At 36.8% G+C, this 15,556-nt stretch overlaps 2 protein-coding genes across 2 annotated transcripts in view; one reads left to right on the top strand and one right to left on the bottom strand.

Moving 5' to 3' along the window:
* lrch2 (leucine-rich repeats and calponin homology (CH) domain containing 2) overlaps nt 1–2,862 on the bottom strand; it is a 96,958-nt gene extending 94,096 nt beyond the window's left edge. Inside the window, exon 1 of the mRNA XM_073840036.1 lies at nt 2,625–2,862. Coding sequence (XP_073696137.1) covers nt 2,625–2,862 — 238 coding nt within the window. The remainder of the gene's footprint in view (nt 1–2,624) is intronic.
* A 1,663-nt stretch (nt 2,863–4,525) lies between these two features.
* LOC141335691 (uncharacterized) lies at nt 4,526–10,636 on the top strand. The gene is made up of 9 exons (XM_073841223.1): nt 4,526–4,876; nt 5,441–5,599; nt 5,770–5,867; nt 5,983–6,074; nt 8,914–8,971; nt 9,085–9,137; nt 9,268–9,339; nt 9,440–9,563; nt 9,722–10,636. Exons 1-9 carry the CDS (start codon nt 4,789–4,791, stop codon nt 10,034–10,036), a joined length of 1,059 nt encoding a protein of 352 aa, XP_073697324.1. The 5' UTR covers nt 4,526–4,788; the 3' UTR covers nt 10,037–10,636.
* The last annotated feature ends 4,920 nt before the right edge of the window (nt 10,637–15,556 follow it).

The following is a 15,556-nucleotide window of genomic DNA, read 5'->3' as shown; positions in this document are numbered from 1 at the left end:
ACATTGAGGTCTTAAGACACCAAACAATCGGTCTGTGCAAGAAACTAAAGAGTATTTAGATCATTATTTACCACTGATCCACCGCAATGTTCAACTGTTCTGAGTGCGTTCACAACAGCCGGTCTGAGGATTGTTTGGACTTTGGGACATGTTTTGTAAATGAGGCACAGTGCCATGGAAAGTTCACAAAGAATTTTTTTTTTTAAATGAAGCGGTACTAGATCTGAATGTAGCTGCATCACAAACGGTAAGTAAACTGTTTCATAATGCTTTGTCTGTAAATAATTTTTCCAGGGTTTTATTTTGAGCATGCTGTCAAAACATTCACCTGCAATAGTACTGTTGATAACAGCGGCAGATTGATGACAAGCCTTAAAGGACCCACCCATTAAAATAGGTTGTTTTATGGGCCAGAATGTACCTTTACTTTGTGTAAAAAGGAATAAAAGTTCCCATAGTTTTACTGCCTCTAGTGTTTATTTAAACTATAAACTGCAAACTGCAGTGATTCATACATATAGGTTTTTTTTTTTTCAATTTTGCAGAAATGTATACAGAGGCATGTATTTCCAATGAGTCTATGCTGTAATAAATACAATAATAGTATATAAATAATACTACAATTACTAAAATAACTTACACTTATGCCAAATCAGACAGTCGTTTATCAATATATTGCTGTTCTTTTTTTTCACAATATTGCGTCAATACTTAGTTTATATTTTAATTCATACAATTTGTGAGGTAGCAGCTGATACCCAACCCTAAAATACATAGTCCTTTTTATTCAAAGTCAAATCACAGAAACAGAATCCAGTTTATCATGCTATACACAGCAAACCGCTGACTGTTGTTGTTTAGTCACATCATAAACAATCAAAACTGTGGGTCAAAAGAAAGCAAGAAAGACAAAAAAAGAGGGAACTGTTCAGCTTTGTCACAGTTTAACATCAGAGCCATGGGGGTGTCTTCATACCCCAGTGTTAAGTTTGTGGCCAAACACAGCCAATAATAGCAAGGACTGCCAAGTGGGTCACTTGAGCCACTGGAACAGACTCACATCACACACATGCCTGCCATATATACTCAAGCCAAACTGTCAAACACGCACAAAAACTAACAAGCACACAAGCAATCTCATTCTCACAAATGTGAACACAGATTGCAAGATTGAGGGATCTCTTCTCTTAATGCAGAAACACAGTGATACATCTCCAGTTGAGTCAGCGACAAAGTCACTTCCTCAGTCTGGAGCACAATCAACTATTTCCTCTTTCAAATACATGCGTACACATGCACACAAACAAAAGCGCACACAAGCAGCCTTACACTATCAACAAATGCCATCTGTATGCCAACGACCCTGACACAAACAGAGATACCAGTGAACACCCAGCGTTATCTACAACAACCAAAGGCTTCTTTCAGCAAACAAGCCATCCGACAGAATCCAAACACAAGGCTTGATATAAACAAATGACCCTCCATACAGCGAAAATGGTTGCAAGACAGCCAAATATCCACAAAAGACCTATTCACTAGTGTAACTCAATACAGTTAAATGGGAGTGTAGACATGATGCTGTGTGTAAGGTGTGCATGAATGAATGGATTAGTGTCCCTCCTCCCACTGTCTGCTTCACATCTGAATGGCTGTTTGCTGCGGCAAGACTACCATTACAGACCACAGACACTTCCGAAAGAGATGCAGCCATTTAATTTCTAACCACATCTCCAAAAACAACTGAAATTTAGCTAATCCACTTTATGCTGAAATATTTACAACAGTCCAGCCAGCTTGTACAAACTATGATTTGCTAGACCAAAGATGATTTACATAAACAATAGCGTTTAACACTATTACAAATATCTAAATCATAATACTAAATATCAGTCAAAAGCGTGGTTGTATTATATCCAGAGCTGCTTGCTCATTCACTTCCACTGAGAGGATGAAGAAAGACGCGTGATAGATTATAGAGACCAACGGCAGCATCTTTTGTCTGGCACTACAGCCTCTATCTGCATTTACCGTCCGTTTAAAACAGCTTTTCGCCATCGTTCAAACACCATATCCACTAAACAAACTGTTCACATAATGATAAATAAAACTGCTAGGTCAAATACAAAGGGAGCATTCTAGTTTTGTCGCGTACTCGCAGGATAGATAAGGTGCCTATGTGGTTTCTACGGGTTTGCATGCTAAAACCTGCTGAAGCAAAGGTTAATGAAGATTGTCTCCTTTCGTTTCGGCTTAAGTGCTCTCTCCGGTTTTAGTCATACATGAAATATGGTTTGGGAAAGTGAGATGTGAAACCAAAACAAGCAGAGATGCCTGTGCCTTTTAGACAGAAATGCCAACTATAAATGGGGTTGTCACATCACGCTGGATATGATAGACACCATAGATAAAGCGTGATACTAACGGTTTTCCCTCGTACAAGCACCATGTGCACTGGCTATTGTAGCCAACACACAAACACCCATTGACACACCGCGCAAATGCACCAAAAGGCACCCAAGCTCTTCTCTTATATGTCTTTTTGTTGTCCTCTTAAGCCAAGAATCGCGAGAAGCGGGTCAGTGGGGCACACATGGAGATTAGCCCACATCTGAGGGACCCACCTGCTTGTGTAGTATCGGTCAGATCGTAGTTGAGCCCCGGGTAGTCGCGCAGTTTTCTTCCGCTGATGTTGAGCATCCCGGAGCAGACGGCATCTTCCAGTGCGCGTTCCAGACTGCGGGCGGTGTGTAGCGGGTGCTGCTGCTGTTGCATCACGCCCGGGTTCCAGTGCGCGACATTCGGATAATGCTGGCTCTGGAGAGCCGCCGCGGGTCCTACAGCTCCCTGACTCGCCGCCATTTTCATAAGTGAAATTATTCTTACAATAATAATAGGGGGCTGCCTGGCGTGCCGCGCATGCGCAGACGACGCAGACGGAGGTGGGGAGGGGATGGGCTACTACTGGAAAGGGGCGGGGGATTGGCGTTAGAGTAACGGCAGGTATACTGTTAAACCCAGAGAATTTATTTAGGCTATGTTTGGCTTTTTATTTCATATAAGTCGACAAATATGATTTTATTACCTGTCATCGGAAATATTTATGTGACACGCGAACAATATGTAGCGGTTGAAGTCAAAAGCTACAGCTGTAGTTTAGTCATACTTAAGGCGTTTTTAAACGTTTAAGTGTTGAGTGAAATGAGATAGCAAGGTTTAAAGACTTTCCTTTTAGGGCGTGTCTTACCTTCTTTCATGTGGTACTCGGCGGGTGTTCAGTTGTGGTTGGTGTGGAACTGAACAGAAAAACGGGCCATGCGCCCTGAGCTCAGAGGCGAACCCTGGCGGCTGAATGGAGGGAATACTCGCCACTAATAATAATAATAAATGTTTTTAACAGCAAATCAGAATATTAGAATGATTTCTGAAGAATCAGAAAGTAATGATGCTAAAAATTCTGCTTTGAGATCACATTAATAAATTACATTTAAAAATATATTTTAAAAAACATTTTAAATAGTAAAAATATTACAAAATTTGACTGTCTTTGCTATACTATGGATCGGCTTGGTGAGCCTTTAAAAAAAAACATTAACTGTTCAAAAACTTTTAACTGGTAGTGTAGTGTAACTCTGTTTGAGTTAAAGTAGTAACCTGGACCACTCCAAAATGGGTCATTTTATTACTGAGTGGGGTTCAAGTAAATAAAGAAAAAAACACTTTTAGATGAATATTGTTGTATCAACATATAAAAAATTCTATGTTCTAAAATATAGCCTACTGTTTATTAAAACCTACATCAGAGATGAGGGTACATATCTGTCATCACTATATAAAATTAAAAGTATTAATTTGTTTCAATTTACAATAAATAGGCTGAGCTAGTGTAAAAACACTGCGTGTTTAATTTTCTTTTTAATTATTTTTCATTATTGTATGAACACATGGAAAAGGTCTGTTCATTGACTTTTTATTAAAACAGTTTTAAAATTTTGTTTCAAATTGGAACATTTGGGGGAAAAAAATTGGATTAACTCTAAAAATATTTAAGAATGAAACATGTTTTGTCTGTGATAATTATAATGGTGACACTTTACAATAAGGTGTCAGTTGTTGACATTAGTTAATGTATTAAATAACATGACCAAACAATAAACAATATATTTATTAATATTTTTTTAAGTTAGTTAATAAAATACAGTCGTTCACTGTTTATGTTAGTTCACAGTGCATGAACTAATGCTAACAAACACAACTTGTGATTTTGATAATGCATTAGTAAATGCTGAAATTAACATTAGGCCTAACTAAGATTAATAAATGCGGTAGAAGCATTATTCATTAGTTCATGTTAACTAGCTAACTAATGTTAGCCTAACAAACTAATGAACCTTATTGTAAAGTGTTACCATAATAATTAAGTAACTGAGGAAAAAATGATAAAGAATTAAATTCCTGCCGCTAGTTGTGTTGTAACGCACCTTGGAAAGACCTGCCTACAGGGATTAGACGCGGCGCTATTTTGGGGCTCTTGTCACATTGGTCGTCAGATTCATTGCGCTGCTGGGTTGGGTCACGCTACTTGGACTCATTCACTTGATCGACACAAATAAACACAAAGAAAGCGCCGTGAAACCGGGTTGCTTTAAAAAGTTTCATAGCTCGTCTCGTCATTGGCGCTTCTGTTTCGACATACCTTTGGAAGTTATCGAGTGTAAATATTTCGGTGGTTTCAAGTCGCACGACGCTTCTGAAACTTTTGCGTGCGTAACGACACTGGAAGACGAAATGGGGGAGAATGATGTTCAGATGGAGAGTACAGAGCAAATGCAGGAGCCTCACGCTTCAAGCTCGGACAAAATCGACTTGTCTTTAGGTTAGTAATTGCGAGGCGAGACATCAATTTAAAGGAATTGTGATTTGGATGAGTTGGCAGGAACCGTCGGTTTCGTTTTTGTGTTGACGTGTAGAGCAACAGCGGTCAGCTGTCACATACATTCAACAGCTGTCAAACCAACGTGCTCGTACACACACATCCTTTATCTTGGGTTTAGCATGATAATACATTACTGAAATGATGTGTGATTTGGGAATGACTAAAAAGAAGCAACAGGTAAAGTACAAAATGGAAAATAAAACCTTAATCCATCTGTAGCCACAGTAGCAGTCAGTCAGCCATATTAATACAAACCTTCATTGTTAGTCAACAATTCTGCAGAGCTGATGCAGTTCATATTTTTGGTCGATTTATCATGCATAACTAGCATAGTGAGAGGGTTTTAAATAGGACACCCACCCACTCATAAGATGTAAAATAAAAACGTAAAGAGCCTTAATATGCTGCTTGCTACTTTAGCATTCATTTTAAAAGTGCATGTTTGTTTTAGAGGTCCTTTTAAAGTAAACCAGAGGTGAAACTTTGTTCTTTTTGTTTTCACAGATGACATTATAAAGCTGAATAAGCAGGAACAGAAGGCGAACAGAGCTGCCAACAGAGCTAAAACTAAACGTACTGTTAACAGGAACAATGTCTTGAAGAAACTCAACCAGGTTCCACAGCAGCAGAGGGGACTCAGACGAGGAGCGCAGCAGTACCAAGGCAAGCTTTTGATACTTAAGACTGTTTAGTTTTTTAAATGTGTGACAGCTGACACATTCTGACTGTTTGGCATATGACTTCTGCCTGGCATGATCTGTTTTAAAGGATAAAAATGCATCAAGTGAAGTGTTTAAACACTTGTAAGTTTCTCATAGAGGTTTGTCTCACAGGGCCTGGGAGATTGAGAGGTTTGAGGAGACAAAGGGGATCCACAAGGGGCATGATGTCAAGTAGAGGTTCGCTAAATAGAGATGCTGCCACTGCCACGGTATAAATCGTTGAATTGTTTCTGGTTCTAAAATATTTAAGTTTTAATTTCATACCCTGTGTGTTAAGGTAATAAGGAGATTTTTATTTTTAAAAGTTTTTTCTGTGTATCATAGACAGGTGAACCGTTTGACCAGACCACATTCACATCAAGGGGGACATTCAGGGGACGAGGACGAGGTAGAGGAAGAGGAGGCGGACTGAGCAGGTTCTAGAATCTTTTCTATCTTTTAATTTTTTAATTCATAAAATCTAAATATAATGTTATTTTATGGCAATAGAAAAACTAAATATGAGTTATAGAATATAATACTAAAATAATAATCATAATACAGTATTATTGTTTTATTTAGGGTATATTGGTTTTATATCAGTAAAATTCAAGACTCTCAGTATAAAGTGCCTATTGTTATATAATAAAGTATTTATTATATTATCAATCTATTTGAAGCCATAATATTGGTGTAAATGTAAAAACTGAAAAGTCACAGATGTAGAAGAAAAAAGTAATAGAAAATATCTCCGTGCAGCCAAGGCTGAAATGGTCAGTGTTGCTTCATAGAGAGGCTTAGGATGATGCAGCTGCGGCTTATCATCTCGAAAAAATTCTGACCTTGAAGAGATTCTAGGAACACAAAAGCAGAGATATACACTGCTGTTCAAAAGTTTTTTTTATTAAGTATTAAGAAATTAAAAGTTCTATTTAGCAAGGAACAATTTACTTTTTTTTAAAAGGGACAGTAAAGATTTATAATATTCCAAAAACTGTTTTTTCATCACTGATTATAATTTTCTGCATATTAGAGTGATTTCTAAAGGATCATGTGACACTAAAGTCTGGAGTAGTAACTACTGTAATTCAGTTTTGCCATCACAGGATTAAAATACACTTTTAAATATAGTAAAATTAAAAACGCATGTTTGAAATCATAATCATATTTGAGAACATTACTGTTTTTACTGTATTTTTGATCAAATAAATGCAGCTTTGGTGAGCATAAGAGACTTGGTGATTTTAAAAGCATTAAAAATCTGAAATGCTGATCACAGGAATAAATTACATTTTAAAATATAATCAAATAGAAAGCAGTCATTTTAAAAAGTAAAAATATTTCACAATATTACTGTTTTTGCTGTATTTTGGATCAGATAAATGCAAGCTAGGAGAGCAGAAGAGACTTTCTTTTTTAAACATCAAAAATCTTACTGTTTAAAACCTTTTGACTGGTAGTGTATGTTTTGGGTGATAATTGGTAAACTCTGTATCTCATTTTTGTCAGACTACAGACAGTAGGCTTCTGTTAACCCATAACGTTATGGGTTGTGACATTAAATATTGAAAACTTACAGTATGTCACAAAAGTGAGTACACCCCTTACATTTCAGCAAACATTTAAGTATATCTTCTCAAGGGACAATGCTATAGAAATGAAACTTTGATATATTTTAGAGTAGTCAATGTGCAGCCTGTATAGCAGGATAGATTTATTGTCCCCTGAAAATTACTCAACATGCAGTCATTATTGTCAAAATAGCTGGCAACAAAAGTGAGTACACCCTAAGTGAACTTGTCCAATTTGTCAATATATTGTGTTAGCAGTGCCATTGTTATATGGCACTGCCTTAATCATCCTGGGCATGGAATTGACCAGAGCTGCACAGGTTTTTGCTGGGATCCTCTTCCACTCCTCACGGAGCTGCTGGACGTTATACACCTTACGCTTGAGGATGTCCCACAGGTGCTTAATTGGGTTTAGGTCTGGAGAGTGGAGACATACTTTTGCCACCCCATTACCTTTACCTTCAGCGTCCTCAGCAAGGCAGTTGTCATCTTGGTGGTGTGTTTGGGATCGTTATCATGTTGGAAAACTGCTGTTAGGCCTAGTTTCTGAAAGGAAGGCATCATGTTCTGCTTTAGAATGTACAGTGCATAATGGAATCCATGTTTCCCTCAATGAACTGCAGCTCCCCAGTACCAGCAGCACTCATGCACCCCTTAGACCATGATGCTACCACAACCATGCTTGACAGTAGGCAAGACAAATTTTCTTGGTACTCCTCACCAGGGCATCGCCACATATGCTGGACACCATCTGAGCCAAACACGTTTATCTTATAGCCTCATCAGACCACAGGACATGGTTCCAGTTATTCATGCTCTTGAACAGGTTGTCTTCAGCAAACTGTTTGTGGGCTTTTCCTGTGAGGCTTCCTTCTGGGACGACGCCTATGCAAACCGACTTGTTGCAATGTGCGGCGTATGGTCTGAGCACTGACAAGCTGACCCTCTACTTCTGCAACCTTTAAAGCCATGCTGGCAGCACTCATGCATCTGTTTTTAGAGGTCAGGTTCTGCACCTGATACACAGAACGAGTGCTCAACCTCGTTGCAAGGCCTGTTCCGAATGGAACCCATCTTGGAAAACCTCTGTATGACCCTGACCGCTGTAGTGTAACTCGGTTTCAGGGTGTTCCTGAACCTTGTCCATCTTTGTGGAGAGCAACAATTCTAATTCTTAAATCCTCAGAGAGTTCTTAGCAATGAGATGCCATGTTGAACATTTCGTGGTCAGTATGAGAAAATTGTACTTAAAGCACCAAATTTGAACTGCTCTAATACAAGATACACAACTTTGTATAATCCTGTCAAGCAGACAAAAACATAAACATGATGAATGGGACATGTGGCTTTTCATGGTTCAACAACATACTGCTGTTATCACTTAGGGTGTACTCACATTGGTTGCCAGCTATTTTGACAGAAAATGGCTGTATGTTAAGTTATTTTCAGAGGACAGTAAATATATACTGTTATACACGCTGCACATTGATACTTTAAAATATATCCAAGTTTTACTTCTATAGTATTGTTTCTTGAGAAGATATATTAAAATGGTTGCTGAAATGTGAGGGGTATACTCACTTTTGTGACATACTGTAAGTAACATTAAACTTTTAGGGAAAAAAGGCCATAAACTCACCATAGCACAGTCGGATTTTGAGTTTAATTGCTGTTGTTGTTGTTGTTGTTGTTGTTGTTGTTGTAGGGGTGCATTGTTAGCGAGAGGACAAAGGGGTGGAAGACCTTTTCAATTAGACAGAGGGGTAAGAAGGACAATCTTTATTAATAAAAAAAATCATTCACATTATACACAGATTGACCACCCTGGTAATATTATTTAGATTGACACTTCTGTGTTCTGTCTTTGTCACTTCAGTATTCTGCTACAAAAAGGGATGAGAAATTACAAAAGTATGAGACAATAAGAAGGTGAGTTTTTATTAAATGAGAATATGACTCTATATTCCAAAAAGTAATCTCAAGGTGTGTAAATGAATAGTCTTTGTTAATTTTCTCTCTCTCTGTGTCTGTCACGCCCACATCCACACACATGCTGAAGTCGAAGAACAGCACCATCTGGCTCCACGCTGACAGTTTCCCTGCCAAATGCTAAATCTGCACCTGTCGTTGTGTGCGTAAATGAACCCTCTCCCTTCTTATTTATTCACTGGATATGTATTCTTTTGTTTATCTTCTCTTTGTCTCTCTCTTGCTTTTTTTTACTCCATCAGGAAGACATCTAGTCAGGCTAGGAGGGGTGGGGCAGTGTTAAGGGGCAGATCATCTAGAGGAGCCGGTACTTCTTTACCTAGGGGGATTCCTCTGCAATTTAACTACAAAGCAACTACTAACCAGGTGAGTTTCGACATTCAGCAGAGCCTGTACACCCAGTAAAGTGGGAGAGTCAGACATTTATAGAATTTTTGGCCTTATGTGTGTAAAGACTGTAAGGTTGCATTATTTCTATAAACATCCATGATTAAACTGTTTTTCTGTTTTAATTTGTTTTGCAGACCGCCGTATACCTTAATGACCGTTTCACTGACCTGAGGATAAGAGGACGAGGACGGGGCCAGAGAAGAGGTGGTGGAAGAGGAAGAGGAGCTGTAGGAGAAGGTGGAAGAGGTGGAGGAAGAGGAAACATTGTTGAGAGTGGACGAGGTAGAGGACAAGGAAATATTTTAGGTGGTGGAAGAGGCAGAGGAAGAGGACACATTATGGGGGGTGGAAGAGGAAGAGGAGGGGTTGTTATGACAAGAGGAGGAAGAGGGTTGAGAAGAGGGAGGGGAGGACCAAGAGGAGCCGATCGAACAGTAACTCTTCAGTGATTAGAATTACAACCATTCGATTTTATGAAGTAGTTGTGTTTACTATAAGTGATGCACTGAAATTTTTCCACAACCAACAATATTGGGGCAAAACCGAAAAAAAAAAAATCTGTTTCAGTTGAAATAGTTTTGGAGGGCTGAAATTATTGACAGAAACAGGGACTTTTCAGTTCAAGGTAAATCAAATTTTTTTGGTAAAGAAAAAATATAATTTTGGTGCATCACGATTTACTGTAATAATGTCATTCAACTAAATATTTTTAAAACAACAGTCAGTGCGATAAAGGGGTTTATTGCAGTGTACAAACTAAATATTGTCCTTTTTAAAAGAAAATGTAAATTATTTGATTGTTATATGATGAAGGTTTTTACATTTTTAGTTTATGGAAAAATACAATTTTGAACGGTACCTCAGAGGGTAATGAAGTGCCTCTTTAAATACAATGTATATACTGTTTTGGATTCTGACACTAGAAGAGGTCATCTCAGTAATAACAATTGTATCCTATACTTCAAACAAAATGTAAATACGCCAAGAAGTTGTTTACATTTGATATCATTGTTTCAATAAACACCAATGGACATTTTTTATTTTCTGAATACCTGTAATTATTTTGTGTCATCTGTCTGTCAGTTTATTTCATGCTGCTTAAAGGGATAGTTCACCTGAAAATGAAATTCTGTCATCATTTACTGACCTTCGTGTCATTTCAAATCTGTATGACTTTTTTTCTTTTGTGACTACAGTTACTTTTTAATGGATTACATGATTACATATTATTTACACAATAGCCGTAAATTAATTTATTGATTAAACACATTAAAAACATTACAACTTACAAATTAATTTTCGTAATTTGTTCCTCTTTAACCTAATATATTTACTTGAAGTACCCCTGAGATTTTAAAATGAATATTTTAATAATTAATTATGACCTTTGCATGCTCTTGGTTCTCTGACATTGGTTATGGTCACATGGCATGCAGGTAAACAAATAAAATTGTTTATTTTGTGTATATACACCGCGTTCCAAATTATTATGCAAATTGTATGTAAGTGTCATAAACACACAGTATTTTGTTTTTCAATTAAACTCATGGATGGTATTGTGTCTCATGGCTCTTTGGATCACTGAAATGAATCTCAGACACCTGTGATAAATAGTTTGCCAAATGAGCCCAATTAAAGGAAAAGTACTTAAGAAGGATGTTCCACATTATTAAGCAGGCCACAGGTTTCAAGCAATTATGGGAAAGAAAAAGGTCTGTCTGCTGCCGAAAAGCGTCAAATAGTGCAATGCTTTGGACAAGGTATGATAAACATTAGATATTTCACGAAAACGTAAGCGTGATCATTGTACTGTGAAGAGATTTGAGGCTGATTCAGAGCACAGACAGGTTCGTGCAGGTAAAGGCAGAATGAGGAAGGTTTCTGCCAGACAAATTCATCAGATTAAGAGAGCAGCTACTAAAATGCCATTACAAAGTAGCAAACAGGTTTTTGAAGCTGCTGGTGCCTCTTGAGTCCCGCGAACATCAAGATGTAGGATCCTCCAGAGGCTTGCAGTTTTGGGTCAATGACGTGACGCCCCCTTTTTCTGTCCGGGTTAATTTTATTTTGCAGAAAAAACTAAAAAATACATAAAAATTTCTCATCTACTTGTTATACCTTCTTCACCTACTAAACCACTCTAACTTCTCCAAATTTTTACGTTTTTCATCATTTTTCTGCTATCCGAAGTGCCAAAACATCATATGGGGCGACCGTCCAGCCTTGACTTTTGTTAGGACAACTGGTTTAAAAACACTTTAAATCAACTTTAATATATCAATTTTCCTAGCTGGCATAATTTCAAACATGTTTTACATCCATTGACAAAACTGTAAAGCGTTTGCACATATATTTCTATCATGATATACAAACGAATGTTGTCCGAATTATGTTGATTCTATCCATATCATCCGGGGCGACCATCAACAAACCACAATTTTGGGACCTTTATTTTGAAAAACATCTCAAGGATGGTATATTGCATCAGCCAGACACAAGTGAAGACCCCCTGGAAACAACTTTAAGGTAACTCAGTCTCTCTCATATAGTAAGAAAAAGCAGTTTTTTAACTGCTGTAATGTCGTAGTCACTTTTGGTCATCATGTGGGGCGACCACCCCAAAACTGTGAATTATAAGTTTTTTCCCACAAATCTATATTTTGATGATAAATTTGATAGTGGCATGTCACTAGAAGAAGCTAGTTTGGTTTCTGAGGCTAACTGTTAGCTTGTTATACTTGAGTGAACTTGAAAACCTCATATGGGGCGACCAAGTATCATGTGGGGCGACCACTGCTGAGTGTTTTAAATGATAAATATATGTCCTGTATTTGTATTTTTAATATTCTATACATCAATTATATACATAGAGTTAATTGTTTAAGCATAATTATTTGTATATTTTATCTTTTTTTTCTAAATTCAGCCATTTTCCATTCCTTTTATAGGGATAAACATTTATGTTTTGTTGTAGTACAATCCTACAGGAAAAATGTAAAAAATATACAGAATGACATTCCATTTATGTGACTATACATGTATTAGTCATTTTAAACAAGTTTTAACCTATTTTACCTATTCCTAGATGGCACGATTAACAAGAAAAGAGAAGACTGCTCGTCATAGACAGAAAGTCAACTCCGACCCTGCAGCAAGAGCAGAGTATCTTGCAAGGAAAAGAGAGAGGTAAAGAAAAAATAGCTTCTTTAGCAGTGAGCTAGAGTCACTAGAGCTACAGAAAGTAGGAGACCAGGGTAGATCAAATAAACAGTTTAGACTGTATGCTACAATGAGCTATTAAACATTGGTCACCGAAATTGTTCTCATCAATCTGGACAACTTTTATAAATTAAACTCATTAGCTACGACCAACAGGAAGCCGGATATTTTGATTTGAATCTGGATTTTTGGAAAAATCAGGCTGTAAACAAATTCATACTCCTCATAAGAGCAACATGCTGTTCACACCAAACTTTATCAACATGAAGAGAAGATTCTGAAGATGCTAAATTGCGAGCAGATTTTGGATATCTTCGTGGTGATTTTTTAAAGTGATAGTAAAAAAGATAACCGTAATTTTTTTTATATCTTTAAAGTGCAGCATCCAAACTCTTTAAAACTTTTTACACACAGAGAACTAGTCATTCTGAGCAAATGCTGTTAATCCCATAAGTATACAAGGCTCTATGAATTAAAGAAAATTAAAGAAAGAAATCAGAAATCTGCTCTCACTCTGCCTGCCTCCAAGTATGTGTGTCGAGTGTTAGAGTGAGTGTAGGGGGAAGGGGTGAAAGGGAGAGAGACCAGTGAATAATGCTGTTTTGCAGACCATCTTTGTGGAAGAAATGCACATTGATGTAGTGTAATCTACATAAATATGTCTGATCTTTGAGAAAATATAAAGGGTCACTGACTCTTTCATTGTTTGTATTTTGCAGTTGTTGTTTTTTTTTTTTTTTTTTTTTTTACAGAACTGTACCATGAACTTGTCCTATGCAGTCACATAGCAAAAGATTAAAAAAATACAACTTTTTAGCATGAGCGATTTATCTTCTTTGATAGACAATTATTTTCATAGTGTTATTTATTGAATTTAAAATTATAATTAACAATTTCAATACAATATTTGACAACAATACAAACTTTACATTTTTAATAATGTATGAATACTTTTTTTAGCTTAATATTAATTAACATTAATAAATGCTATTTAATTATTGTTCATGTTAACTAATATAGTTAATGTTAACAAATGAAACTGGATGGCAACATTTTATATATTGTGTGTATGTGTCTGTGTGTTGATTTTAAAGTGCATCCCTTTCAATTCTGTAAACTTTAAATCCAAACTTGCAGAGTGTTACTGTGAATGCATGTGCCAACTGGGCACAATTTTTAATTAGGGCCCGAGCACCAATGGTGTGAGGACCCTATTGGAATTGCTCCGTTTTGAATGTTAATGTCCTTCTGATTTGTTATATTTAAATGTTGAAAAGTTATTTGAATAAAAAGAGTTAAATTTTCTTTCGTCTTGAACTCTTTTGTGTACATTTTAACTGAAATTTTTATACCTGTGGTTTTCTTATCATTTGGGGCGACCATATGTCATGTGGGGTAACCAACAAATGGCAATAATTACACTAAACTATAACCAAATATCCATCAGTTTAGCCTCAAATATTAATCAGTGGTATGCTATTGCTGAATGTGTAACATCTTTATGAATGCTAATTCAGTTTTTTTGCTTTTGAAGTAAAAATCAGTATTGTAACTGGATTACGAGGGAGACTCTGATATTATAGAATAAACTTGTAAAATAATGGTTTTTAAAAAATGAAAGGGGACTAAAGTTTGTCTTTCTTCATCAGTTTATCTACTTACTGATATGTGTTCAACTAGTCTTAATGATACATAAAAATGTGAATTTTGAGATATATTACGGTCGCCCCAGATGACTTTTTTAAGGCTATGTTTTATTAACTCAATTGTAAAAACACTAAAATGTCAAATGTTTTACTTTTCTTTATAAAGGCATATGTACACTACATTCCAAATGTTTGGAAAATGGTCAAACATATCCATATTTTTGGTATTTTAAAATTGGCCTATTCAAAAGTCTTATACGCCACTCCTAACTAATGCTCACAAGCAGAAACGGTTGCAGTGGGCCCAGACATACATGAAGACTCATTTTCAAACAGTCTTGTTTACTGATGAGTGTTGTGCATCTTTGGATGGTCCAGATAGATGGAGTAGTGGATGGAACATGTCCCAACAAGGCTGCGACCACAACAAGGAGGTGGCGTTTTTGGTCGGAATCATAGGGAGAGAGCTGGTTGGCCCCTTTAGGATCCCTAAAGGTATTAAAATGACCTCGGCAAAGTATGTCGAGTTTTTGACTTACCACTTTCTTTCATGGTACAAAAAGAAGAACTGTGCCTTCCGTAGCAAAATCATCTTCATGCATGACAATGCACCATCTCATGCTGCAAATAATACCTCTGTGTCATTGGCTGCTATCTGCATAAAAGATGAGAAACTCATGGTGTGGCCACCATCCTCCCCTGACCTCAACCAGATTGAGAACCTTTGGAGCATCCTCAAGCAAAAGATCTATGAAGGTGGGAGGCAGCTCACTTCAAAACAGCAGCTCTGGGAGGCTATTCTGGCATCCTGCAAACATATTCAATCAGAAACTCTCCAAAAACTCACAAATTCAATGGATGCAAGAATTGTGATAGCGATATCAAAGAAGGGGTCCTATGGTAAGATGTAACTTGCCCAGTTAGGATGTTTTTGATTGAAATAGATTTAGATTTCAGTAAATATGACCACCTAATGCTGCAAATTCAGCAAATGCCCATTTTCAGTTCTTTACAACCTATACAATGTTTTAACTCTGTTGTGCATAATAATGTGGAACAGTGCATTTTCAGTTTTTTATTTTTGAAATAAATACTGTTATCATT

Source organism: Garra rufa, chromosome 5 (genome assembly GCF_049309525.1).
Source record: "Garra rufa chromosome 5, GarRuf1.0, whole genome shotgun sequence".
Taxonomy (NCBI): domain Eukaryota; kingdom Metazoa; phylum Chordata; class Actinopteri; order Cypriniformes; family Cyprinidae; genus Garra; species Garra rufa.
The sequence above is the reverse complement of the archived record's forward strand: the minus strand, read 5'-3'. Positions and strand labels throughout refer to the sequence as shown.